Consider the following 16238-nt stretch of genomic DNA (forward strand, 5'->3'; position numbering starts at 1 on the left):
TTTAAATTCTCCCAAGTCTTCTTTCGTGTCCATCAGGAGCATTTTATAGTTTTGTTTTTGTTTGTTTGATAGATTTCATACACACCTAGTTAGTTCTATTCTTAGTTTTTTGTTTCAGTTTTTTAAATTGATCTGATAACTCACATACAGTAAACTGCTTAAGTGTACTGCACAATGAATTTTTAAATTTGTATACACTCATGAAACTACCACCCAGGTCAAGATATAGAACATTATCAGAATCTCTGAAGGCTTCCTCATGCTCCTTCACAATCAATACCCTTCCATCTTCCTGTATCCCCCTGCCCTCCCGCTGCCCAGGCTAATCACTATTCTGATCTCTGTCACTGTAGATTGGTTTTTACCTGATCTTGATCTTCAGATAAATAGGATCAACCAATATGCACCTTTTTTGCCTGATTTCTTTTGCTCAACATTATGTCTGTGAGAGTCATTCATGTCATGTGTAGAAATAATAGTTTATTGTTTTCATTGTAATGTAATATTTCATTGTATGATTATACCACAATTTATCCATTCTTTACTTGACAGGCATTTGATTTGTTTACAGTTTGGGGCTATTATGATTACTATAATCATCCTTACTATGTGTTTTTAGTGGACATAACTAATTATTATGATCCTGGACTGACCTAAGACCACCAGGGACAAATGTATAGTCCAACAAAGTCAGGTTTATTGACTCCTTGCAATGAGGGAGAACACAGTACCAGAGGAACCATGGAACATCTCATTAAACAGGAAAAGAAGAGTTAGAGGGTTTTTGGAAAAAGTGGAGTTCAAGTGAAATTTAGGTGAAACCTTAAAGCAAAGTAGGGATGTGTATGAAAGAGTCTATACTGTAAAAATAGACTCAGAGGCCTGTTTCCTTGGAAACTTGGAACGTTGTATTCAGTAACCCCTTTATTTGAAGCTCTGTATGTAGGTTGGAAATTAAGGCTGCTTCTCTCTGTCACTGACTTAAATCTTACAGGCAAGAATGGAATGGTTCATTTTAATGAATATGATTTCTTACAGCAAAATTTCTGACAGTCTGTGATTTTAGAGAATGATGTTTCTCAGTAAGATAGCATTGGTAATTCAGAGAGGGGGGGGTCATCATGTGATACTTTACATATGCAGCATATCCTTGGGAGAAACATTGTTTCTTCTTGACTTTGCATTTGGATTTGTGTCTGTCCTCCCAGTCTGATGAATGGCAAGGCAGATTACTTTCTCATTCTGATCCAGATATGGGTGTGTTACCTAAATTCCCTATTTTTAAAAAAAAAAAAGTTTTCATCTGAAAAGTCACTTTTTGGTTGAGTCCAGTTGATGCCGAAAGCTCGGCCTCTGTGCACTGGTACCAAATCGAATCTTGGAGACAGAGTTTAGGGTGAAGTAGAAAAGAATAGCTTTATTGCTTTGCCAGGCAAAGGGCGACATAGAGGGCTCCTGCCCCTAAAAACTGTGTGTCCCGACCTGGGAGGATTTGATGAGGAGTTTTATAACAACCGTTCAAGGGTGGGTTTGCTGATAAGATTAGAGTGTGTGCAGGGCCTCCATTCTTCTAATCTGGCCTCAGGTAATCTTAATGAGCTTCTCTGGTTCTTTTAATGTAGCCTCAGGTGGTCTTTCTCTGGTATGAAGAATGCTGACCTCTTAAAAGAGCTTAAAGGCATTGTTATGTGTATCCCTTGAGGTGGAACCAGGACCCTGTCCCAAGGCTGCACTGTTGTTCCCTGGCTGCCCCTCCCTTGTCTTTGCATCCCTGCCCGGATTAGCAACAGTTCGAATCTGCCCTCTGGAATTCAAGGAAGGTCATGGAGGCTGGAGTCAAGAGACAGGGGACAGAAAGGCTTCCGTGCCCAGGAGCCCCATAGGGTCCTGCTCGGTTTCACAGTTACCTAGGAAGCCAACTAATTACAAAGAATTGGCACCAAAGGGATATGAGAGGTATCAACAAAGAAAATGACTGCCCAACTGTCAGTTTAAGTGTATGATTTTAGCTGACTCACAAGTAAATTTTAGCCAGGTATTTGGACTCATACCAAGGACTCACTAAGGTTACACAGAGCAGTATTAAGAATAAAGACTCGGGCTTCCCTGGTGGCGCAGTGGTTGAGAGTCTGCCTGCCAATGCAGGGGACACGGGTTCGAGCCCTGGTCTGGGAAGATCCCACATGCCACGGAATGACTAGGCCCGTGAGCCACAGTTACTGAGCCTGCGGGTCTGGAGCCTGTGCTCCGCAACAAGAGAGGCCGCGATAGTGAGAGGCCTGCGCACCGCAATGAAGAGTGGCCCCCGCTTGCCACAACTAGAGAAAGCCCTCGCACAGAAACGAAGACCCAAGACAGCCATAAATAAATAAATAAATAAATTAATTAATTAAAAAAAAAAAAAAAGAATAAAGACTCTACAGGTATCATGATTAATAGGTAACAAGTCTGTCAACAATCCAAAAGTTTCAGCTCGCAAAGGAAGAAAAAATGTAGCTCAAGAGCTATAGTATGCACATTAAAGTATGATAATCAGTGTCTTCGGTCATCTTTTTCCGTGGGTCTTGGGCAAATGATTCATTTCACGTTGTCATCAGCTAGATTCAACAGACTTGTGTAGAAACTGATTTTTGCAGTCATCTACTTCTGAAGATTTTTTTTCATCTCCAGTTTGACATGTCCTACTAAGACAATCTTGCATTGATTTAAATTGGCCCATGTCTCTATAATTAAGAGACAGGAATACAAGGATCATCACCCTGTTTTACTGTTGTGTTAGTTGTTAACAGTACCTGGCAAGATTCTGTTTATTGAGGTTAGAGAGAAGTTTTCCAGAAGGCAGTTTCTGAGTTCTAAACCATGAAAAGGTTATTCAGAGGAAACACTTCTTGGACATGTTTGAGTATAAAACTGTGTGTACTGTACAAGTCTCAGCTATATTAGTCTGTAATAATGTAGAAACTGGAGTTGGGGGCAGTATTCCCAGATGTATAAGATGCTCAGTTTTGGGTTCATTGGGAGAGGGTTAATGGGCTCCTAGGGAATTGACCTCATTTTCTTTCAAGCCAAACAAAGAAGCAAAACCTACTTTAGGCTAAGGAGATCTAAGAATTTCTGAAAGTTTACCCAACTTAAGTTTGAAAATTCCATTTGTCCTTTTTATTTCATGTGAAGACTGGGGATGATAAAGGTGATAGAGATTTTGAGATGTATTGTCTCACAAATCTCCTTAGTAACAGTTCTAGAGAAGTGAGTGTTTACTAGGTAAGTAATTAGAGCTCTCCCAGGTAGGAAACACAAACTCAAGCAGCATTTTTTGACCATTGTTAAAGTTGAGCCTTTTTAAACAACCTTTGATCCATCCTAGAAATAGACATACAATAACCAAAACAAAAGCATTTGTTGTCAGGAAAACTATTTATGAAAAATTATCTGAAGTATAGCATACCCATATGTTCTTCTACATTGGTATTTTTTAAGCTGCAGGTTGCAACACAATCCATGACATCAATTCAGATTTTTTTTTAAAGGCACAGAATAGCAAGTATTTAAGTGCATCAGTTGGATTCTTAATAGGTACTATACCTTGAAACTTTTGTGGATTTTTTTGTTTGTTGCTTTGTTAGCAATTTGACTGTGATGTGCCTAGGTGCATTTTTCTTTTTGTTTGTTCTATTTGGTGTTTATTGAGTTTCTTAGATCTATGAATTGATGTTTTTCTTCAAATTGGGGACACTGTTTCTTCAGTTTTTCTGTCCCAGATTCTCTCTTCTCCTTCTGGGACTCCAGTTACATGTTAGACCACTTGATGTTGTTTCATAGGTCACTGAGGCTCTGTTCTCCCTGACCCCCGTAAACACACATAAGGTGTTTTTGTTCTCTATACTTAAGTTTAGTTTCTATTGCCCTAATTTTAAGTTCATTGACCTTTTTTTCTGTAGTGTTCAGTCTGCTGTTTAAGCCCATCAGTGAATTTTATTTCAGATACTGTATTTTCTGGATCTAGACTTTCATTGAGATAGATAGATACATAGACAGATAGATAGATAGATAGATAGATAGATAGGAAGAAAAATGGATGGATGGTTACATACATATATAATACACATACATGTATAGTTTCTATCTCTCTACTGATAATTTCCATCTGTTTACTTATTGTGTCCATCTTTTCTCTTAAATCCTTGAATATATTTATAATAGATGTTTTAAAGTCCTTGTGTGCTAATTTCAACATCTGTGTCATCTCTGAGTCTATAATATCTATTTTTTTAAACTGGTTATGATTTGTATTTTTCTTCTACTTCTTTAGTCATTTTTTTATTGTATCTTGGATGTTGTGATACAACATTGAGTGTCTGGATTTTGATCTCTTTAGAGTGTTTAAAGCATAAATTAACTGGTAGGTCATTGCATCACCTGCATGGGTGAGTGGGGATCTTAACACCATCTTTCAAGGATTACAACCCTGTGATGTCTGTTAATCCATTGCCTCAAATAATTGCTTCATATAGCTTGTATGCACACACATATTTGGGTTATATGTTGTAGTTGTTTATAGCAAAAGGGTAAGTCTAATTCCTGTTACTTATTATACCTATAATTATTATGCCTATAATAAGTAACATCTTGTGGAGATAAATGAGGATGTACAATAGAAGACCTCCCCATCTTTGTATTTTTATAAGCCAAAGACACACCCAAAGGTACTGCCAGGATTTTCTTTAAAGCAAAACAAAACAACTTGGAGTCCGTTCTTGCATACAGAACAATGATACTGGAGACTCTAGCATTCTTTGCCATAAAGTGTGGCTGTAGTAATTTTAGACTTGTCATAAGGAATTTGATTTTTTTTAAGGAATACTTTTCTTACATGTTAAAGTTAAACATCTTAAATGTTTATGCTGATATAAAAGAAATGAAATTGAAATTTTTATTTTCAATCACTGATACTGGTATGGATGGATGCAGTTGATATTTTACTATATGTTTAATTGAAATTTATGAGCTCATTTTTCTCTGGTAATTTTTTAAGCCTTGAAATTTGCTGATTATGTAATTATTGAAAATATTTTCTTTCTTTCCTTTCCATATTTATGCCTTTTATAATTTATCTCTAGACCTGCTTGCCAGTATTTCTAGTTGTGACCAAAAAAAAAAAAAAAAACTTTAACTCATCTCTGTCTCAAATGAGTGAAGTGGTTCTTCGTGAATTATAGTAATGGCTCTTGAATTAAGATGTTTTTAAATTATTTTAAGAAGTAAGTCATTAATGAACAACTTCTTTTATTTTAGATTATTTTTGAAAAGTAGATACTATATTTTATGGAATGTCTTTGAAAATTTTATGGTGCTCGCTTCGGCAGCACGTATACTAAAATTGGAACAATAGAAAGATTAGCATGACCTCTGCGCAAGGATGACATGCAAATTCGTGAAGCAGTCCATATTTTTAAAATTTAGTTTGACAATAACAAACACCTAATTAACGTTTCTAACTATAATACAATCCCTCCTGACGCACTGTGGGTATTGCATACACTAGCAACCAGTTTATTAAAACATTAATTGCTGTTGGATTTGTTTTGGGATTCACGCATAATCCATTTAGTACATAGCAGAGCTAACTCATTTTGAAGGAATTATAAATGAAATCCTCCACAAGTCTATCATTTAATTCACATTGTAGTCAAGGAAGGGGAAGGTTTGCCTTCAGAAAATTCTGTGGCTCTCCTGGGATCTTTGATGTGGCCCGCCCTCCCTCTCTCCCTCCCACCCTTCCTTCCTCCCTCCCTCCCTCCCTTCCCTTCCTTCCCTCCCTTCCCTCCCTCCCTCTGGGAAGGTACCCAAAATGTGTTCATGCAGTGTACAGACAAAAACTGCAAAACTCAATCAATCAAACTTACATTCCTTGCTGCTTTGGAAATTGGCACCCCCATTTTGGAAAAGTGAAAGCATTTCCTAGAGCTGAATACTTGTCTACCTTAAGATAGCAATTCTACTGCCAGATACACACAGAAACATGCCCACATGTTCACCTACAAGACACTTATTAGAATGTTGGTTGCAGCACTGTTTGTAATAGCCCCTAACTGGAAACTACCTGAATACCCACCACCAGTAGAATGGGTAAATAAATTATGGCATATTCCCATAAAGGAAGAGTGTACGGTATAGCAATGAGAAAGAACAATCTACAAAGCTCAGAAACAAGCAGAACTAATGCATGGTGCTAGAAGTCAGGAAAGCAGCTATCCTTGGAGTGGGGAGTAAATGGGAGTGTTTGGGGTCTGGTAATGTTGTCTCTGTCTGGCTTCTGGTTATGTAAGTGCTCAGTTTGTGAAAATTCATTGATTATGACAGGTGCACTTTTATGTGTGTTATATTTTAATAAAATTTGCGAAACAAAAACAAGAAGGAAAATTTTATGACTTAATGTTTTTATTTAGTGTAATGAATTATATAAGTACTCTGTATTGCTTTACAAATTTTGGTTTTAGGAATAAAGACAACTAGATACTTTTTGAAAGTGCTTTTTTTTAGTGTATTTTGTTTACCAAGATTGTATTTAGGAAACTTGTATCTCTGTGATGCAAGTGTATATTTTAATTTTTTTGGTCTTTTAGTCACATTATATCTTAGAATTTTAAAATTCTGTGTACTTTATGAGTAGATAATAAGCCATCCTTTTCTCTGATTTATAGACTATTTCATATAAAAGAAGTTACTCTTTGACTATTAGGAATAATTCTAAAATTGGTCTCATTAGGCCAAATAAAATACACATTTAGGAAAATATAATATTAGATTCCTGAATGCCATAGTAATATTTAATTTGACAAATATTTGTTCTTTTTAGATAATTATAGGTGATTTGGCAGGGCGGGGGGGTTCATCCTACCATAAAGTTGTAGTTTAAATTAGTCTCAAGACAGAGTCTATAGCCTAGATAGAAACATCCTTAAATGTTTGCTTAGTCACCTACTTTTAATTAATTTTTTAAAATCTTTTATATACAAAATTGCTGTTTAATTTCCTGATTCTGACCAACAATTAAGTAGAATTGTTAGGAAGATACCAAATTGTTACTTTCTTTTGGCGAGCATAAAGGAAGGGGTCCTCTGTAGTAAAAAATTAAGAGTTTTTGTCTTTTCCTCTTTCTTCTCTTCTCCTCTCTCCCTTCCCCCCTCCCCAGTACACATGCTTCTCATCACATTTCCAGGATTGATCCTTTAAGATAGAATTTGTGAATATATGTTATATTTTACAGTTGACAAATTACAATTTGAGCCTCCTCTGAGAAAAGAAACAGAAGCACGGGATGAAATGGTAGGAATAATGACTTTTAAAGTATTTTACACATTAAAATTTGAGAAAAGTTATAGTCAGGTGTACTTTGACTGAAGAACAAAGTAATACACTCTTCAGAACATTGATTTTAATAACGTATTTCACACATTAAAGTTTGAAAACGCTTCTAGTTAGGTGTATTTTGACTAGGGTACAGTGTGTAATATACCATTTTAACCATTCATTTTGACACTTCTGAGTCTTTTGAAGAATTCACATGAATTTATTAAGTATATGGAATTTGATCCTTAGCTTTAAGCTCTCAGGATCTTTTTACTTACTGATTCTGTTAGATTTGTAGTACGATTTTGCATTGCCTTACTGTTTTTAATATTTATTTGTTAATATAGCTTCATTTTTTTTTTTTTAACCATTGCTCTTATTTTGAGATTACTATTTGGTTAACCCTTTCCTTAACTAAAACGAAAGAAACAATAGATAGAGCAAGATATTATTAGAGTCAACCTAGATGTTATCCTAACATCTACTTTATTTTTAACTAATAGTAAAAGTATAGTTTTTAGAGTAATTGTCTTCTGTTAATGGATCTCTTCATTCTTAACATCTGCAAGTGGTGCTCTTCCTACTGTATGTGTTGCTGGACAATAAATTATCAATTTCCATGCTAGTCAGAAAAAGTATGGCACCAGTAAATTAAAGATGATTGAATAATACAGTGTTTAGTTCTCCACGCTAATGGAGTAGTGATGCACATAATTCAAAGTTAACATTTTTCTGTTTTGCTTTGGAATATACTAGTATATTGGTAAAGAGGGCTTGTCACATTTTAAGCTATAAGTATGTTTATAGATTCTGTTAAGTTTAAGTCATCTAATAATGAGTTATTGACATAAATGTGTCAAATGACAGCAAGTGTAGCTAGAGATTAAACCGTTGAAAGCCAAGATGATTAATAATCATGACAATGAGTATGTTCTTGAATCACATAAAATGAATGATACCTGTTATAAGGTAGCATCTTAAACTCTTTTTTACCTTCACAGGGAGTGTCTTCAGACCCAAACTTTCTGTTACGGTGGAATCCTTTTGTTGATGGTGCAAATACTGGCAAGTAAGTTGTTTTTCTAGCTTAACTTTATTTTACTTAATTATATAAGAACAGTATTTGATGGGGAGTGCTTTATTCTAATAAGCTTTAATTTTTTTCTTATAAAAGTTGTACTATGCCTTTTGTCAGTGAAAAGCTTCTGACTTTTTTTAATTGCCCAAAGGCATAATGTGTTGATCATTAAGGCTTTGTAGTTTTGTTCTTTAAATCAAAATACAGTACGTGTGGTGTTAATATACTGAAAGATGAGCTACATGATCTCATGGGAAAAAATACGATAGTAGGAATCAGAAAGCCCCAATTCCATCTCTGCAATGTGGTTACTTCATATTCTAGACCTGTCTTTCCTCAACGATTAAGTGACAGGGCTGACCTAGATGAGTTGTTCCAAACCTATTAGTGCATTGCAGTGCCTAGAGAGCTCTTTGGAAATACAGATTCCTGGACCCCACATTAGGCCTGTGGATCTGGGGTTAGCAGAATATGGCCTGTAAGCCTATAAACCAGATCTGGCCTAGTGCCTATTTTTTGTACATCCTACGAACTAGAATGATATTTACATTTTTTTTTAAAATATTTTATTTATTTATTTATTTATTTATTTATGGCTGTGTTGGGTCTTCGTTTCTGTGTGAGGGCTTTCTCCAGTTGCGGCAAGTGGGGGCCACTCTTCATCGCGGTGCGCGGGCCTCTCACTATCGCGGCCTCTCTTGTTGTGGAGCACAGGCTCCAGACGCGCAGGCTCAGTAATTGTGGCTCACGGGCCCAGTTGCTCCACGGCATGTGGGATCTTCCCAGACCAGGGCTCGAACCCGTGTCCCCTGCATTGGCAGGCAGATTCTCAACCACTGCGCCACCAGGGAAGCCCTATTTACATTTTTTAATGGTTGAAAAAAGAAGAATGTAATTTTGTTACACGTGAAAATTATATGAAATTTAAATTTCGGTGTTCATAAATGAAGGTTAGTTGGAACACAGCCATGATCATTAGTTTATATATTATCCATGGCTGCTTTCACACAGTAAAAGAGTTTAAGTAGTTGTGACCACTATATGATTCATAAAGCCTGCAAAATTTACTGTCTAACCCTTTATAGAAAGTTTCCTAACCCCTGCTATAGAATACAGTCTTTGGGAGTGGAATCTAAGAATCCTGAAAGCTTCGCAATTGATTGCAGTGACTATGGATAAATGTGTGGAACCAGTGGGCTAGATGAGTGATTCTCAAGTTTTGATGTGCCTGGAGGATCACCTGGAAATCTTGGTAAAATGCAGATTCTGATTAAGTAGGTCTGGAGGATGCATTTATAAAAGTTTCCATGGGAATTCCCTTGCAGTCCAGGGGTTAGGACTCTGCACTTTCACTGCTGAGGGCCCTGGTTCAATCCCTGGTCGGAGAACTAAGATCCTGCAAGCTGTGTTGTGCAGCCAGAAAAAAAAAAAAAGTTTCCAGGTGATACCAATGTTGCTCATCTGTGGACCCCACTTGGAGTAACAGAGGGTTTGATGATACAGCCATTTGAATCTATGATTCACTGTGGATTCCAACTCTAAAATTCCAAATCTCTTTTTCACTACTAAGTTTAATATCATTTTTATTACATATTAAATGTTGCAAAGCGTAACGATAAAGTAAAAAACACTTCGTATTCACTTTATAAAAACTCTATTTTATAGTCATACTAATACAGTTTGACAGAGTGAGATCTTAGGTCTTCCTATAGCTTTAAAAAATACTCTGGGGCTTCCCTGGTGGCGCAGTGGTTGAGAATCTGCCTGCCAATGCAGGGGACGCGGGTTCGAGCCCTGGTCTGGGAAGATCCCACATGCCACGGAGCGGCTAGGCCCGTGAGCCACAACTACTGAGCCTGCGCGTCTGGAGCCTGGGCTCCGCAACAAGAGAGGCCGTGATAATGAGAGGCCCGCGCACTGCGATGAAGAGTGGCCCCCGCTTGCCACAACTAGAGAAAGCCCTCGCACAGAAACGAAGACCCAACACAGCCATAAATAAATAAACAAACAAACAAAAAGTAAAAAAAAAAACACATGTTAAAAATACTCTGTACCATGATCTAATTGTCTTTTATATCCCCTGAATAGAAGCAGATTTTAATGCACATCTAATGCTCTCTCTGTGTTTTATGTTATGGTCATTTATCACCATCTAAATTGCATTTTTCTCTTTGTATTAGATCAACCTCAAAACGTGCAATACCACCTCCCCTACCTCCTAAGGTGAGCTACTTAAAGATTTTCAACAATATATCCTTGTTTAAATAATAATATAAATTTTTTAAATAACTTTATTGAATTTATTCAAAATTCTCTTAAATATATTTTAGGGTAAAGTTTTCCTCAAGAGCATATTATGAAGATGTAAAAATATATTAAAGAAGATTTCATGAGAAATATAATATTTTTATAGCTATTAGAAAAAGGCAAAGATAGGTTATTACTCATTTGAGGCAATACTTGACCACATGGAGAGGAGAGGAGTTCATCATTTACAGTCCTCATTTATTACTACAGTTGGACAGTGCACTAGAGTCATACTTTATTAAGTCACTTTCCTTGCTTGTTTGTAGTTATTAAATATTTTGTGGATTATGTATATGATTTTATTGGTTATAAAAACATCAGTTTGGGGTTAGGGCTGCTTAAAAGTCACATGGCAAGTTCATAGCTGTGTTGGGATAGTAACTCAGCTCTTGCTTACCTTGCTTACTTGGCCCAGTGAATTGAACTATACAGGAGAAAGAAAAAAAAGGCATATTCTCCTCCCCCTAAAGTCTTTGATGCATAATAATAACAAAGTGTTAATGTTTTATGTCCAAATTTATTAAAGTACTTTCGTTTCTTATTATCAACTAGCCAAGGATAAACAGTTACCCTGAAGACAACCTCCCAGATGAAGAAAAATCATCAACTGTAAAACGTTGTCCTGATTCAGAGAACAGAGCTCCCCAAGTTCTCAGAAGACAGAGTAGCCCAAGTTGTGGTCCTGTAGCTGAGACTTCCTCTATTGGTATGGCTAGCAGTATCAGCAGGCCTGGAGTGCATACAGCTAGATACTGTGATCTCGGTAAATAAATCAAAGTGAAGGCTGAAAAGAAGGCCGTTTTGTTCATATTTTAAAGAATGTCTTTTTTCTTTAGTCAGTCTTATTACTGTTTGAAGCTTTGTGAAGGTTCTTTAAAGTTCCACATGGGTGGACTATAAATAGATTGAATCCAATTCAACCCTAATTTGATCCCTTACTAAATATTATAGGATCTAGAAAGATGAATGGATGACCCTGCCCTCAGGAAGTTCAGGGTCTATAGCAGAAGTTATACCCATGTGCACATAATATCAGACAAGACATTTTGTTTAAGTGTCTCCTACAATAAGTAACTATACGTAACAATGCAAGAGATCTCTGAGGGAGATAAGGATAGGGAACAGAGGAGGTAGGCCCTTGCAGAGCATTAAACGGCTTGGTGAGCCTTTAATAGGTGGAACCAATACTGACAGGCATTCTTAGAGAACAAGAAAGAATGAACAAATGCACTGAAGCAGGAAAATCTAGAATGTGTTGGAAGTACAGTCTAGTATGGTAGAAGTGTGAGCTTTTGAAGGGTATATACTGGGAGATAAGCCTTAAAAAGGTAGGTTGAACTTAAATTATGACAGGCCTTGAATATCAGCATTAGTAGGTTAGATTTCATTTTTCTCACAATATGGAAAGACATTTGTTGTTTTCATGGATTAAGACCACTGCTATAGATGCAGTGCTGCCTCTACATAAGCTAGAGAAAGGCACCAGAGATGCTTTAACTCATCTGACAGTAGAGAATATTTCCCTATAAAGGAACACCCAAATGGAAAACAAGTACTGGGGGGAAGGGGAAATGATTTTTCAAGGAAAGTACTTATTTGTATGGTCATTCAGCTTTTAACCATGATTCTCTTTAGGAAATGGTGATGGTATTTCAAAGCTGATGAGTGAAAACACAGAAGGATCAGCGCAAGCACCACAGTTACCACGAAAAAAGGACAAGCGAGATTTCCCTGTAGGTATAACAGGTGTTTGGTGATTAGTTGTAAATAATACTGTATTTATCATATAAAGGGCATAGTCTGTTTAATTCAGGAATTTGAATAACTGGATTTCTAAATGTATAAAGTTTTTCTTAAGGCTTTAAGAGGTCTTACAGTATTAAAAATCACTTTTCCCACAGAAACCAGTAATCAATGGCCTCCCACCCACCCCAAAAGTGCTGGTAAGGAATATTTTTATGTGAACCACTTGCCAATTTTTCTCTCTTTAGAAGCAACAGAAGATTGTTTATTTGCTATCAAGTATCTTGAGCCATTGAAAGGAAGGATTCATAAAATACAAAGGCATTAAATGCATTTGGATATACCATGGATCAAATCATGTACCCTAATTTGAGTGAGTTAGTTAGAATTGGGTAAATTTCACTTTTTATAAGTACGGACAGTTGGGTTCTCTGATTAGCCTACAAAGGCCAATTTAATTTTAATGTGATGGTATTACTAGTACTGTGTCCTCTTCATTATGTTGGTTAAATATCTTTCTACCCCTGAAGCCATTTTTACATTGAACTATACACAGTGAAAAGGAACAGGGAAGCTCCTGTTAACTCTTGTTCTCTGGTCCTTCTGTAGAACCTACCTAAGGTAGTTCAGCCAGTCATATGAATGGGTGCCTTATAAATTGTACCTTTTTATACAGTAAAACTTTAGTGTAAATATCAGTCTTTCGCCTTTCATCACTATTATGGAGGTATACTGCAATTATAATCACTATGATGTTACTCAATAAAATCATTAATTGTTTCCCATTATTAAATGTTAGTCCTAAAGATAAGTAGTCATGTAAAATTCCTAGAATGTATCATTGACATATGTAGACGTTTTGATAAATTTGATATTTTTGCTGTAAAGTAGTGGATTACACAGGAAAGAGTGTAAAACTCTCTTCATAGAAGGCGTTAAATTATACCAAAATATGAATTTTGTTTTGTAATGAGACCACAAGTGTATGCAAATAAGAGTCAGTTTAGCATTTCATAATAATCTTAGCTATTTTCTAAGAATGTATAAAATTATCTAATCAAATAAGTCAACATTTCTTTCTTTATAAATAAGATGGGAGCATGTTTTTCCAAAGTTTTTGATGGCTGTCCTTTGAAAATTAATTGTGCAACATCCTGGATACATCCTGATACAAAAGGTAACATTTCTGAATTTTTATATATATCTCCAACAAAATATTCATTATCAGAAAAGATCCTTATGATCAGTGAACTGAGGGCTTTTTACTTTAAAAGTTCAACTTAGAGGCTAAGGAGTGTAGGTATTATACTATTTAGTGTAACAACCTAAATAGATAAATAGTTTTAGTTTAAGGCATCAGAATTCAAGAGGAACAGTTCCTGGTTAAAGGAGACTAAAGAGACATCACAACTGACTGCAACCATAATTCGGCATTTTCATTTATGTAAAAGGACAATACTGAGACAATTGAAAATCGCTTTCAGTAAAATCAAGATATTAGATAATAGTATTGTTTCAGTGTTAATATCCTGATTTTGATCATTGTTGTGTGGTTGTATAAGACCTTTTTTTTTTTTTTTTAAAGAAATGCACACAAATATTTAGGAATAAAGGGGTATCATGCTCATAACTTAAACAGTTCAGACAATGAAGACAAATATGTGTGTACAGAGAAAGAAGGATAAAAGCAAAAGTAGTAAATTTAACTTCTATTGTGTGTGTGTGATCATGTGGTGTCTTTATTTTTTTTTTGAATTTTATTTTATTTTTTATACAGCAGGTTCTTATTAGTTATCTATTTTATACATATTAGTATATACATGTCAGTCCCAATCTCCCAATTGATCCCACCACCACCACCACCCCCACCTGCACTTTACCCCCTTGGTGTCCATACATTTGTTCTCTACATCTCTGTTTCTATTTCTGCCCTGCAAACCGGTTCATCTGTACCATTTTTCTAGGATCCACATGTCTGCGTTAATATATGATATTTGTTTTTCTCTTTCTGACTTACTTCACTCTGTGTGATAGTCTCTAGATCCATCCATGTCTCTACAAATGACCCAATTTTGTTCCTTTATATGGCTAATATTCCATTGTATATATGTACCACATCTTCTTTATCCATTCGTCTGTCGATGGGCATTTAGGTTGCTTCCATGACCTGGCTATTGTAAATAGTGTTACAGTGAACAACATGTTGGGGTGCATGTGTCTTTTTGAATTATGGTTTTCAGGGTATACGCCCAGTGGTGGGATTGCTGGGTCATATGGTAGTTCTATTTTTAGTTTTTTAAGGAACCTCCATACTGTTCTCCATAGTGGCTATATCAATTTACATTCCCACCAACAGTGCAAGCAGGTTCCCTTTTCTCCACACCTTCTCCAGCATTTGTTGTTTGTAGATTTTTTGATGATGGCCATTCTGACTGGTGTGAGGTGATACCACACTGTAGTTTTCATTTGCATTTCTCTAATAATTAGTGATTTTGAGCAGCTTTTCATGTGCTTCTTGGCCATCTGTATGTCTTTTTTGGAGAAATGTCTGTTAGGTCTTCTGCCTGTTTTTTGATTGGGTTGTTTGTTTTTTTAATATTGAGCTGCATGAGCTGTTTACGTATTTTGGAGATTAATCCTTTGTCCGTTGATTCATTTGCAAATATTTTCTCCCATTCAGAGAGTTGTCTTTTCGTCTTGTTTGTAGTTTCCTTTGCTTTGCAAAAGCTTTTAAGTTTCATTAGGTCCCATTTGTTTATTTTTGTTTTTATTTCCATTACTCTAGGAGGTGGATCAAAAAAGATCTTGCTGTGATTTATGTCAAAGAGTGTTCTTCCTGTGTTTTCCTCTTAAGAGTTTTATACTGTCTGGTCTTACATTTAGGTCTTTAATCCATTTTGAGTTTATTTTTGTATGGTGTTAAGGAGTGTTCTAATTTCATTCTTCTACATGTAGCTGTCCAGTTTTCCCAGCACCACTTATTGACAAGACTGTCTTTTCTCCACTTTATATCCTTGCCTTCTTTGTCATACATTAGTTGACCATAGGTGTGTGGATTTATCTCTGGGCTTTCTATCCTGTTCTATTGATCTATATATCTGTTTTTGTGCCAGTACCATACTGTCTTGATTACTGTAGCTTTGTAGTGTAGTTGAAAGTCAGGGCGTCTGATTCCTCCAGCTCCGTTTTTTTCCCTCAAGACTGCTTTGGCTATTCAGGGTCTTTTGTGTCTCCATACAATTTTAAGATTTTTTTGTTCTAGTTCTGTAAAAAATGCCATTGGTAATTTGATAGGGATTGCATTGAATCTGTAGATTGCTTTGGGTAGTATAGTCATTTTCACAATATTGATTCTTCCAATCCAAGAACATGGTATATCTTTCCATCTGTTTGTATCATCTTTAATTTCTTTCATTAGTGTCTTATAGTTTTCTGCATACAGGGCTTTTGCCTCCCTAGGTAGGTTTATTCCTAGGTATTTTATTCTTTTTGTTGCAGTGGTAAATGGGAGTGTTTCCTTAATTTCTCTTTCAGATTTTTCATCATTAGTGTATAGGAATGCAAGAGATTTCTGTGCACTAATTTTGTATCCTGCAACTTTACCAAATTCACTGATTAGCTCTAGTAGTTTTCTGGTGGCATCTTTAGGATTCTCTATGTATAGTATCATGTCATCTGCAACAGTAACACTTTTACTTCTTCTTTTCCCATTTGTATTCCTTTTGTTTCTGTTTCTTCTCTGATTGCCGTGGCTAGG

At 36.0% G+C, this 16238-nt stretch overlaps 1 protein-coding gene across 3 annotated transcripts in view; it reads left to right on the forward strand.

Moving 5' to 3' along the window:
- The window catches only part of MAP4K5 (mitogen-activated protein kinase kinase kinase kinase 5), a 144098-nt gene that overhangs the window by 92325 nt on the left and 35535 nt on the right, over positions 1–16238 (forward strand). For 2 of the 3 annotated variants that reach the window (XM_082384816.1, XM_082384818.1), the window contains exons 15-21: positions 7271–7329; positions 8355–8422; positions 10612–10654; positions 11291–11501; positions 12374–12471; positions 12640–12681; positions 13574–13658. In XM_082384816.1, the coding sequence (XP_082240942.1) occupies positions 7271–7329; positions 8355–8422; positions 10612–10654; positions 11291–11501; positions 12374–12471; positions 12640–12681; positions 13574–13658 (606 nt within the window). The remainder of the gene's footprint in view (positions 1–7270; positions 7330–8354; positions 8423–10611; positions 10655–11290; positions 11502–12373; positions 12472–12639; positions 12682–13573; positions 13659–16238) is intronic. The other variant, XM_082384817.1, reaches the window with a different exon arrangement.

Source organism: Balaenoptera borealis (assembly GCF_965194805.1).
Source record: "Balaenoptera borealis genome assembly, chromosome: 3".
Lineage (NCBI taxonomy): Eukaryota > Metazoa > Chordata > Mammalia > Artiodactyla > Balaenopteridae > Balaenoptera > Balaenoptera borealis.